We start from the raw sequence: 13,010 nt of genomic DNA, 5'->3' as shown, positions 1-13,010 counted from the left end.
GTCTATTCGTCCAAAAAAATCCTCTCCGAACCCAATATCTTCCAAGGGACCAAGAATCAAACGTGGGCTCATCAGCTGTAGCACTCTCCCTCATGTGCCCTTGATTGCTCGTCTGCTGTCGGCGGTCAGGTACTGTTTTGTAGCAGCGACGTCTTCTATCAGGTACTGTTCTCTCCTCTGGAACTGAGTCATTAAATCTTTTCGTTTCAGATCGATACCGTACTGTTCTCACCTCATCTCTAAATATTTGGGATTTCAGAGTGGTTTCTCCGGCTCTTGAATCCACTGCAAGTAAACCTAAGACTCATTTATGTTGTGTTATTGATATGCGTAGACTTTTTGTTCTATGTAAACTGAGCTTATTGCTGTAGAAATTCCCCTCTTTTTGAAACCCATTCTTTGAAGAAATTTCAGTAAATACAATGACCTGCTTTGAATTGGATGTCAAATTGTAAAGTGAATATTCTGTTACGTATATATACCTTGTCTTCGGATATTTCAATAGGACAAACAAGACCTCTTTTTTCTTTTCATAGTTGACTGCGCGCAAGCCATGTGCTTCATTGAAAGCCTTTTTCCCCAATATGCATGCTGCGTGCAAGCCTCTTTTTTACTTAATGTTGTTACTTTTTTCACTTTCTAGGATCAATAATCTCATTGATTTGAAAACCTAGACATTCCCAGATTACCATGCTGCCAACACCTCTCTCGCGTGGATTGAAGAAAAAAGCTAAAAGGAAACAAATTCAACAACAAGATGCAGAACTCGAGCGATTCGAGTCGCTCCCATGGAACCCATCTCTTCCCAATGACGAAGACAACGCCTTCTCTAATGTCATCGGCAACAACGAGCTTGAAGGAGGTTAGTGCATTTGCTTTCTTAATTTTGATTTTTGTTTCAAAGAAGCTGGGGGTTTACATTTGATATTGATAATTTGAGTGAATGCAGGTTTTCTTATGCTTGAAGAGATTGATGAAGCTGAATATGGTTTACAAATTCCTGAACCACAAGTAGCAAATAGGAATAAGAATGAAAAGTCTAAGCAAAGTAAAAAGTCCAAGAAACGGAAGCGTGGTGGGGTCGATGGCTCTGCTGGTGATGGGGCCGAGGCTAAGGGTGAAGAGAAATCTGAAAAGGATGATAATGAGATGAATAAAGAGAAGAGAAAGAAAAAGAAGCTGGAGGAAGCTCAGGGAAGTGAGAATGTTGCTGGAAATGGTGGCAATGAGGTTAAAAATAAAGACAAGGATGAAATGTGAATATAAGAAAAGGAACAAGAAGAAGAAGAAGAAGGCCGGGGAGACCTTGGAAACTGGGAAGAACACAGTTGGTTAGTGTTGTATTTATACTTTTGGGATTTTCCAATGCTAATTTATTTTATTTTATTTTATTTTATTTCTTTTTTATTGGTGTTGTGTTGTGCTGTTTCTTTTTTTATATTCTTTTTTATTTTATACATTGGTGTTGTGATTCCAGATGACAGTAGCAATGGCAAGGAAGAAATTGAAGAAGAGCCTTTTGATGAAAATGAATATTATGCATGGAATGAGTTGAGACTCCATCATCTGATTATGAAATCAATATATCGGCTTGGGTTCAAGGAACCAACGCCAATACAGAAAGCCTGTATTCCTGCTGCTGCTCATCAAGGGAAGGTTGGTTAAGGTTATTGTGTAAGATCTTGGATGGGTTGTGATTATATCTGGTTTGATGGTCATTATAATTGATTTATATGGCAGGACGTTATTGGTGCTGCAGAAACAGGGTCCGGGAAGACTCTAGCTTTTGGTTTGCCCATTTTGCAACGGTTGTTGGAGGAAAGAGAAAAAGCTGTGAAGATGTTTGATGAAAAGGGGGAGGAAACAGAAAAGTTTGCTCCAAAAGGTCTTTTACGGGCCCTTATTATTACTCCCACAAGAGAACTTGCAATTCAGGTAATACATTGCCAGTTGATTTTCTTCATGTAATTCTCAGTTGCATTAGTGCATATGTTGACATTTTGTGTAGTTTGATGCCTGCTGCTGCGGCTCTTGTTACGTTTGAGTCTAGGAGTTGGTGAAGATAGCTGGAAAACAACAGTTTTCCCCCCCTTCTTTTTTGTAACTTTTCTAAAATAAGCCTTTGGTTTTTAAAGTAAAAGATGGTTCATTCCTAGTGGATGCACCAGAAGTTTCCATTTTTGTACAAGCTGGGATGCAGCAGAATTTTCCATTTCTGAAAACTTATCTGATGTTTATTTTTGCATTCTCTGGGAAGCAAGAGCTTACTCATCCCTTTCCATATTGTTTTTCAACATAAATAGTGGAACTACTTTTTGAATAATTGGAACATATGGGTTTTAGAATTTTTGCGAACCGTGTTTGATTTGGAATCTGCATGTGGGGAATTTTTTTTTCATTTTCCAGGTCTCTGATCATCTTAAGGCAGTTGCCAAGGATACCAATGTTAGAGTGGTTCCAATAGTTGGAGGGATGTCAATGGAAAAGCAGGAGAGACTTCTAAAAGCAAGGCCTGAGATTATTGTTGGGACTCCTGGAAGATTATGGGAACTTATGTCTGGTGGAGAAAAGCATCTAGTTGAGGTTAGTACTGATAATATTGTGTATTTATGCAGTTGCCTTCATTGGGGGAGGGCTATCCCTGTTCTAGCTTTGTGACTCCAAACGTATGAAGAAATATGGTGACCATAGTCGCAGTTGTGGTGTCATGCAATGCTTGTTCTCGTGTGCATGAATAAGCTGCACGCATGTACTACACCCTTGACATGTGGTATAGTTTAAATCAATTTTGTGACTCTTATTTTCTGCTTTTGCAGTTACATTCTTTGTCTTTCTTTGTGTTGGACGAGGCTGATCGAATGATAGAAAATGGTCATTTCCGCGAATTGCAGTCAATAATTGACATGCTTCCAGTGAGGAATGGATTAACTGAATCCCATTGTGAAAATGCACAAAATTCTGTGGAGATGTCCAACTTTCAGACGAAGAAAAGACAAACATTTGTTTTCTCTGCTACTATAGCACTATCTACTGATTTTCGTAAGAAGCTAAAGCGTAGTTCACTAAAATCAAAGCAATCAATGTCTGATGGGGTGAATTCTATAGAAGCTCTAAGTGAGCGAGCGGGAATGAGAGACAATGTTGCCATCATTGATCTGACAAATACATCCATTTTGGCAAATAAGCTTGTGGAGTCATTTATTGAGTATGTGCCTCTCATCTATTCATCTATTGTCTGGCATGTGGATCTCTTTCTCATGAGAATTCAATTCATCTTAAGAACTTAGTCATTTTGAGTATAATATCCTGAATTTATGTTTCTCCATTGAATTGGGTGAACTCAACTCTCTCTCTCTCTCTCTCTCTCTCTCTCTCTCTCTCTATATATATATATATATATATATATACACTTACTTTCATACGCACATACACGTATACACATGTGCGAAGTGGTGATTTAGTGAATAGCTAAGTAAGAGCATGGCATCTTAGACCTTAGATCCAATATGGAGGCTAATGCACTTGATCCACTGCATCTCAAGTAATACGTTGTACCTTTTTTTTAATGGTACAAAGGAGGTCAAAGGGGACAGGGAATTCGAAGTTTGACCTTGGGTGCTAGGGTAAGTGCTCACTCTTGTTCGAGCTACAAATCCCTGTCTAATAACATGTACTTAGTCACTAAAGGAGGAAAATAGTTTGTTGAACTTTCTATTTGTCCATTGAATTATGTGAATGTTAATATGTTTGTGTTTTCTTTTTACCTTTCTTGATATATTTGTACTGAAATTGGTAGCCCCAGTATTAACTCCTTCCAGAAAAAAAATGTGATTGTACTTTTGAGGCCTTCATTTGGGATGAGGGAACCAATTGTTCATAAAATATAGTGTAAATCAATTCCAGGTCTTCATACCTTTAACTGGTGTATGCCTGGTGTCTAGCACCATTTGTGGTCCTATGCCTTAATGACGGATGCATAGTATAAAATTAGATAGATTTTTATTTATTAAAATTTAAATTTAAGGTTATGTGCTTATTTCTATTAGGGATCACTTGTCATATTGGGTATTTTTGGTATCTTACTATTTTCATACTGCTTGTATAATATGCCTCATTGTACTAGGATGGGTGATTTTGGTACATTGATCAAATAGCTTATCCCGGTTTTTCTGTCTCCTTGTTTTCCTTATCTCGTTCTGAGTAACTGCTTTTCTATTTTCTCCTTCTCGTATCTTTCTCTCTTTCTCAATTCTCTCCTTTTCCTGCATCATTCTTATATTATGATAGGAACTTGTAAACTTTATTTTTTCCAAAAAGAAAGATGGGCAATAAGTATTTCAATGATCATACATAGATGCTCAAACAATTGAGTTCCTCTTCCTGTTTACGCCTATGCATATGGGCGAGGCCTTCATGTCATTCGTTGATATCTCTACATTAAGTTACACAGTATATGTTGAAAGAAAGTGAATCCCTAAAACGGTCCTTGTGTAGCACTGCTTTTTCTTCTAATGCATGCCTTGGAAATGTGTTTCCCTTTTTGGCCAAAAGAGGACCTGATAGCAAACAATGACATCTCATAGAAAAACCAGTGCTCTCTACTTCCAATGTACTCTTGGCTCGCTATGATGCCTACATCCGTCATATTTCCTATTGTTTATAAAATAAAGAAAATTTCTTCCAGAGTTACATAAAGAGGTCCTCTTAGGACATGTAGTGCTATGCAGACCTCATATTGTCTCCTTTTTTTTTTGGCTAAGAGAGGACCTGATAAGAAACAATGGCATCTAAGAAAGCCATTGCTTTGTACCTTCAATCTGTTCTTGGCTCGCAATGATGCCTATATTCTTTCATAGTTTCCTATTATCTATAAAACAAGTAAAATTTTCTTTCACTGGTTGCATAATTCAAGTAGTAAAGAGGTCCTCATAAGACACCAAGTACTGTTTCCTCTAATGCAGACCTTGGAAGAGTGTTTCCTCTTTTGGCTAAGAGAGGACCTGGTAGCAAAAAATTTCATCTCAGGAAGCCAGTGCTTAGTACTTTCAATCTGCTCTTGGCTCACTATGATGCCTATACCTCTTCATGTTTTCCAATCATTAGCAAATAAAGAAAAGTATGTCACACCTAGGTTACTTAATAGCTTTAAGTAGTAAAGAGGTTCCCTTAAGACACTGTTGCTGTTTCTCTAATGCAGACCTTGGAATGATCTCTTTTTTGGCTGAGAGAGGGCCTGATAACAAACAATGGCATCTCCAAAAGCCAGTGGTTTGTAACTTCAATCTGCTCTTGGCTCAATATTATGCCTAAATTTCTTAGTTACCTACTATTATCCATAAAATAATATTCTTTCACCTTTACATAATAGCTGTGAGTAGGAAATCTATTAAAGATTCTTTTCTTTGTTCGAAATTGTTAGATCTCCATATAACAGGAGAAGAGATATGGTAACTGAGCAGAGTGTCATGGGAGATTTAGATGTTTAGATATGTCCTTGGTTCATGTAAATTACAAAGTCTGTAAATGATTTTTATTTTATTGCATTCTTGTGTTTAAGTAATCAAAGGTACTTTGGATTTAGTTTATCATGTTAAATGTAATTTTGATTTTGCCATCTTTTGTGGAGCTAATATTTGAATGGCGATGAAGAATCTTTAAACTTGTTTTCTTTAGTATCATGTTGCAAAATTTTAGATTGTCTCTGCTTGTGTTATGTGATTCAGGTGAAATTTTCTCTCACAGCTTTGAGCTGTATGCTATTACTTATGTACCTTATTGTAGTTGAAATTCATCAAATATTGGAGCGTGATTAAGAGGGGTGTGGTTTTGGGAAAATGTGCAGTAATGGAGGTTTTCTGGGTAATTTTTATGGAGCGGAATTGATGAAAGTGTAATATTTCTTTTGGGTGGGCAGGGGTGGTACGGGGGAGGGTAGGGGGAGTACTTATGGGAGAGGGTTTGATTTTTGGGATCATTAGGCTTCGGTTTCTTCAGAGTTTAGGAGCAGTTCTTTCTTAGCTGTCTTTTCAGATTGGAGAGCTGCTGTTCTCTAGTGCCTTATTTTGTTGTTCTGGATGTCTTATGGTATTGTTTTGTGATTCTAGCTTAGTGCAGTGGATTTCTTGTCCTCTGTTTCTGCGTGTGTTTCTTTTAATCAATATTTCTTGTACTTCCATATCTTATTGTTAGATGGTGGGGACAATTTACGTTTCAGATTAAAATCTGCCTTGGACTTGGAGTAAATTCTCTGCCTTAATTTAAACACCTCTGCAGTTTTCATTCATCCTAACCTCAACCCATTCAAGCCTTTACAACTAAAATAAAAATTTGGGATCAGTTTTTTGAATAAGTTGTTTAGTCATTTTATTTTATTCTCCCGATTTTATTGCATGAGTTTTTCCAGTGGAATGCTACTTAATCATCTTAGGTTTGCAGATGCACAGAAGAAGATAAAGACGCCTATTTGTATTATATTTTAAGTGTTCATGGACAAGGTCGCACGCTTGTGTTCTGTACGTCAGTTGCAGCGTTGCGACATATATCATCACTCTTGCGCATTCTTGGAACAAATGTCTGGACACTTCATGCTCAGATGCAGCAGCGAGCTCGCTTGAAGGTTCGTTTTTTCAATTTCCAAATAAGTCAAACGAGGTTGTAACAAAAATATATTGCAAACAAAAAGTTTAATTAAAATTTTCATTCGATATGGTGGGCCTTGACATTTTATGATTTTCTGTGTAAAATTTGGTCATGTGAATGATTGACAAAAATTCTTTGCTATTCAGATATATTCAATCAATGGTTATTTAGGAAAGAAAGTTTGAAGTTCAACCTTTTTAGATTCGTGGAGATGAGGGTGGTAGGTGTAGTTTAAACAGAGCAGTTATATAATGAGGCAGATACCTATTTAAAAATAAATATGATCATCATATTCCTATGAAGTAGACTATGAAATGGCAAAGGTTTTTTCTTTTGGGTACTTTTTGAAAAAAAATAATCTTACCAACCCTTTTATGTTTGTGTCCTAGAGCTCGTTCTTAAATGTATATAATCTGGGTCCCGACAAACTGGAATTGGGACGGATCTGATGCCTTTTTTATAATTTTTATAGTCACATTTGCTCTTCCCAAGATTTGGTTGTATTTACACGATTCTTTAATTCTTTTTTAACACCGTTCTGCTCTTCATCGTGCTAAATGCAGGCAATCGATCGTTTTCGGGGAGATGAACATGGTTTACTTGTGGCCACTGACGTTGCAGCAAGAGGCCTAGATATTCCTGGTGTTCGAACTGTTGTTCACTACCAGCTTCCACATTCAGCAGAAGTAAACATTTGGATGCTTTTCACCATGTTTGTTGGGGTTCTTACAGTTTCTGACCGGAGAATGTGTTTTATTTATTTATTACTAGGTTTATGTTCACAGAAGTGGTAGAACTGCTAGAGCTTCTGCTGATGGGTGCAGTATTGCACTAATTGCACCAAATGAGACATCCAAATTCGCTTTGTTGTGCAAATCATTTTCTAAGGTAGCACTTTTCAAAAGAAGGCTTTATTTTGAATTTTACATCAAGGAAAAATTAAGTGCTAATTGATGGTGGTTTAAATATTGAGTATGTAGTCATACGTTGAATATATCAATCACAGCACTTGTTGTTTTCAGTGCTGTGACTTCCCCCAATTCATCCTTAATATGTTTTATTTCTGTACTCAGGAAAGTTTTCAGCGATTTCCCATGGACAACGCATACTTGCCTGAGGTCATCAAACGATTATCTCTTGCGCGTCAAATGGACAAAATTATCCGGAAGGATTCCCAGGTATATTCATATATTTAGACTTTTACTGTGCAATTCTAGTGGTGGGCATTGTGGGCCATGCCGCTCAAGGCCTATGCCCAGTGCTCCCTAGGGCTGCAAAAAGGGCAAGGCGAGTGTGACTTGGCCTTTGGTATGAGAGGCTAGGTCTTACCCAGCCGGTTTAATAAGACTCAACTTCCTGTTCAGGCAGAGCTTTCCCATCCAGATAAGGAAAAGCTACGCCTAGGCCTATCCCTTAGTCCAAACGATTGAATGGCCCATAGGGACAGGCCTAGAATTGACCACGACTTTTAAACAGGGGTTTTTGTGGTCAACCTAAATTTATATATGTCATTTACATTAATGTTATTTAAATGAAGGCTATTATGAAACCTTCCTCATTGCCTTAAAATCAAGTCAACTGACTAGTTATACAATAGAAAAAATGTCAGTAATATAAGATAAGTCTAATTTGTAATACATTAATGTGATATGGACTGTCCCTGCTTGTGCATGCCATCCGCCCAGCTCGATGCATCATCCCAAAACTTGGGATGCGACCCTTACTTACTTTGTATGTAATCATGATTTTGCATGTTCTAGTTTTTCTTTTCTCTAAGTTACAGCTGATCTGCATATTTTCTAGTCTTCTCTTATAACATACATGCATATTAGTACCAATTTTGGTGATTCCCGTTCATGTCTATTTCAAAATTTTCTCATAATTTGCTATAATATGTTTGACATTCTTTTGTTTGTTCATGACCTCATTTTACTAATTGTTTAGCTTCTTTTTCTTTTTCAGGAGAAATCAAAGAAAAGCTGGTTTGAAAGAAATGCAGAATCGGTTGAATTAGTTGTGGACAACGATGACAGCGAGGAAGAAAGGGTGAAAAATCATAAGAAAAGGAAAGCCAGCTCCATGAATTTAAACAAGTTGCAGCAGGTTGCGTAATACTATGAACTTTCCTGTTTTTCATAATGCAGTACTTCTTATGTTTGTCAAGTATTGCATATTATAAAGTTTAGGGCAATATCATTTGATCTATTTTTGTCTGGAAAACAGGAGCTCAAGATATTACTTTCGCGCCCATTACAACCGAAGTCATTTTCACATCGTTATTTTGCAGGGGTAACTATCTCACCATCTTATTTCCCTTTTTGAAAAAAATCTTTTATAAGACGTGACATTCTTTTCTAAAAGCTGTTAGTTAATTGCTGTTAATCTTGGCAAAAGTAGTTTTTACGCTGATGCATTCTTTAAATTTTCATACTATCACTTTATTTTTTGGCGGAATGAGAAACTTCTATCCACGAAAAGAAAGATGTTCAGGGAAAGATAGACAAGAATCAGTTTAAGCATTACTAGCTAGAGCATAACATTTAAATTTATTTCTCACCGATTGAGATTAATTAAATTAAATGGATTACCATTGAAATTCTTAGACCAAAGGAAGGGCCAAATAATGAAACTAACTGAAAGTCCATTTCTTGTAGAATAGACTAGGATTATTATTCTTGTATATGGTTATCTCAGTAATTTAGTTCCTGAGGGTTTCTAATAGGATTTTAGGTCAATAAATTAGGTCTTTGTATTTCTGTAGAGGTAGACTTGGTTCATGTAGTACCAGAAGGGGTTTTAGAACTTTGGGTAGAATTGGGGAGAAAAATGAGATTAGAATTTTCAGAAAGTAGAGGAAGAAAGAGCTAGACAGATGAGATGAGAGAGACATTAGGGTATGTACTGGGGAAAGAGATACTCAGGGATTCAAGAAGGATAAACTTTATTCATCAACCAAGTCTGGCTCCAGAGAACTACAAAACCCTTAATTTATATAGACCTAAAACCCTATGAGAAACCCTCGGTAACGTAATTAATTAAATAAACCTAACTTCAAAAACCCTAAATTAAAACAATAATTGTAGCCTATTCTGCATAACCATTTCCCAAACCCAAGACAAACGCTTAATCAAGGACGAAAATATGTGCCAATATACCTACAGATTGGATTTTCAGAGTGTCGACCCCCTTTCTTCCCCCCATATCACTGATATTTCGTTGATTTCCCTGATATTTGTTGACAGTTCTGACATTTCCCGATATCAGCATTAAAACCTAGAAATTTTTTGTGATTTTTGAAGGCAAGAAGGAAGAAGATGCAAATTGAATCTCTGGTCATTATTGTTTAAAACCTTTAATGAAGTCAAATATGAACCAAATTAAACCTTAATTGAATACCCATCTACTATCCCAGCCATTTAATGAATCTAAATATCCAAGCAACCTGGTGATGATTCTAATGCAAATAAAACCAATCGTTATACACCGATACCGAAAATGATTTCATTTTTATATGTTAATCACCAAGAACTTCCATCTCTAAGCTGATAGTTGTCTCTCCTTAAGTCACAAAACTCTTCTCCCCTTCCAACTCATAAATTTCTTCATCTAGTTATTCCATACAACTGGCACTGTTTATTGAAAACATAAAAATTCTTTTGTTCCACAGTCGCAGCTTCCTTTTTAACTCTAATTTAATAAACCTGAACCTTCCTGTCTCTCAATTGACACTATTACCTTGCTTGCATTTATCCCTTTATGCCCTTTATTCAGCCACATAGGCCTGAATGGTAAAGGACCCAACCTAAAAACTGTTGGAATCCCAAACGGCGGGTAGATACTACCCCAGCCTTTTGGTCTGGTTGTTGGTAAGAGTTGGAAGAGTGAAAAGAAAATTAGTAAAATTGAATAGGAGTAGAAAAATATTATAGAACTGGTTTGAGAATATTTTGTCATATTATCTTTAGTTATTGTTTACCAAGAAACAAAATTGTCGTGTATTATAGTTTGTAGCTGTATACCAGATTATTCGATGCACTTTTATATGTCAATCGTTTAACATAAATGTATAACCCTTTTCTTTTATATGGTCACATGTGCCCGATGTAGATTAAGTATAAAACTAAGGAATGTCATGTAGTAACTAATCACAAGGGAACTAAGGGAATTGAGAATCAAGTCTTCATGTACTGCTAGCATTACATCTGGAATGTTTGGATAACTCCTTGTAGGTTTACTAAATTATGGCTTTCACATTTTCAGATTCTTTATTTTCACAGGCTCTCTCAAAGAATATACATTTCATGGCAATTGGGTGTTCTTTTGCATGTTCTGTCTAGTATTCTATGGCAGAACAATGCTGTACAGTTTTTTTCCCTTTCCTTTGCTACTTAACCACTTATGTTTGTAATCCGACATTCCTGAATTACTATGTTCTCCCCTTTATGGTGTTTTCTGGAGAGTTGAGGTCGAACTTGTGATTAATATGATTATGATCTCCACTAAGGAGTATATTGGTTGTTGCACTACCTTTATAAGGGGCTCCTGCACTGTTATGTTTTTCAAGTAATGGCACTGATCCTTTTTTGTTTTATATTTTCAGGCTGGTGTCTCGCCTCTCCTGCAACATCAATTTGAAGAATTGTTTAAGAAAAAACTCGGTGACAATAGTGACTCAGGAGATAAGAAAAAAAGTAAATTGGTAGTTATTGGTCAGGACTGTGTGGAACCACTCCAGGCACTTCGGAGTGCTGGGCATGAGGTAGTACCTAAAGGCTAAAGTCATAGTTTTTACCTATTTCCTACGATCTGATTAAAGTTTTGTTGCATGATTTCATTACTCTTTTTCTCTTCTCATGTTGTGGACACTAAAATAGTTCCCAATATGAGAGGATCACATGATGTCCAGATAATACTGATATTTTTTTGTTATGGTTGAAACTTATGTATGGTCAAACTTGCACTTAAGTACATTTATCTACTTTGTCAAGCCTTCAAAATTTTTGAATTTCCATGGATTTTTCAAAATTTAAAAATATGGATACATTTGTTGATTAGAGAGAATGCATGCCATCATAAATGAACATGTGCATGGTAAACTATAATTACAATAAGATTAGCAGCTGATGTGTGCGAAAGCGATATTGAAGTCAACATGACAAACTACAGAATTTTGCTTTCATTTGACTTCTTATTTGGGTGAATAATAAGCATGCAGAGTTAAAATCTTTTGTTGTCTCTTTATTTTTGTGTCCATAACCATTACTTCGAGTTCCAGTATGTCATACTCTCTCTCTTTCTCTCTCAGGTGCACATAGATGGGAAAGAGATGGCACAAAAACGAAGAAACATAGTGGATTTGAGGAGGAAAAGAAAAGAGGAGAAAACACGTAAATTTTCGTTCCTTTTTCTTTCCTTTTTGTGTGTATCTGTCTATTGGGGTCGAAGGGAGGTTGGCTCCTTTGGTTTTTGTATTGATATTGTTATTCCTTCCAGGTTTGAGAGATCAACGAAGAAAACGGAAGAAACAGCTTAAAGGGGGAGATTGAGCTGATTGGCCAATTGAATTTTTTGTTTACTCTGCTGTTGATAATCTAGGACCAACAACATATGCTAATTTTAAGTTCGAAGTAGCTTCCTTGGCCTTTTCTATCTTATTTCTCGGTGGAAAGGAGATTCTTTGATGTGGCCATTTACCTCTAGGTTAAAATTGAGTTTTAAATTCAGTCTTGCAGCCTTAAACCTTTGAGTTATTATTTCAAGTTTTTATTCATTATTATGTAATAAGAAATATTCAGCTCTAAGTAAAACGACTGAGATTTCCCCCTCGTTGTGCTTTCTTTTTTTTGGGGTTGTGGAAAGAGTGACAAAATGCAGTGCATAAAAAACACGCTAAAACCTGACAACCGGCCTTTGCCCATAGAAGACATGAACATGAGAAACCCAATTGGAACATCGCTTGCATCCTCCAGATACTGGCACGTAGTTAGGCAATGCTTATTCTCCGGATACTGTCATTGCTTCTCCGGTAAAAGAAATTCATGACCTGTAGGCCTTTTACCTCCATGTGGCATTGATCTGTCAGGCTTTCACCCATTGTGGAAAAGGAGGCCACAAGATGGTCAAGCTAAATGTCGAATGGAAATCTCAATTGACTTATAACTTGGACATCAAGCTAAACATATAATTTGGGACAAAGTTGATCTTTTGACTCTCACCAAGGTCTAGAAACGTTGACGTTTCAATTTATGTGTTTCTTCAACTCAGGCAAATTTGTCTACTTCAGTCAACCACTATAAAAAAGAAATAAATAAATTGATTGGTCTGTAAACGTTTTTATCAAAATAGACCACAGATCTAATCTATTTATGCTC

At 36.5% G+C, this 13,010-nt stretch overlaps 1 protein-coding gene across 1 annotated transcript; it reads left to right on the top strand.

Moving 5' to 3' along the window:
• LOC103336907 (P-loop containing nucleoside triphosphate hydrolases superfamily protein) lies at window positions 1-12,465 on the top strand. The gene is given in 17 exon segments (XM_089041349.1): window positions 1-162; window positions 675-862; window positions 950-1,253; window positions 1,255-1,331; window positions 1,478-1,656; window positions 1,741-1,935; window positions 2,407-2,583; window positions 2,817-3,205; window positions 6,436-6,616; window positions 7,203-7,325; window positions 7,411-7,527; window positions 7,713-7,817; window positions 8,602-8,742; window positions 8,863-8,928; window positions 11,240-11,398; window positions 11,945-12,026; window positions 12,133-12,465. Coding segments are annotated over 16 exon segments (2,520 nt in total). The 5' UTR covers window positions 1-162; window positions 675-690; the 3' UTR covers window positions 12,186-12,465.
• The last annotated feature ends 545 nt before the right edge of the window (window positions 12,466-13,010 follow it).

Source organism: Prunus mume, linkage group LG7, assembly GCF_029339155.1.
Source record: "Prunus mume cultivar Tortuosa linkage group LG7, ASM2933915v1, whole genome shotgun sequence".
Taxonomy (NCBI): Eukaryota; Viridiplantae; Streptophyta; class Magnoliopsida; order Rosales; family Rosaceae; genus Prunus; species Prunus mume.
Note: the sequence above shows the minus strand (reverse complement) of the source record. Positions and strands in the feature narration are given on the sequence as shown.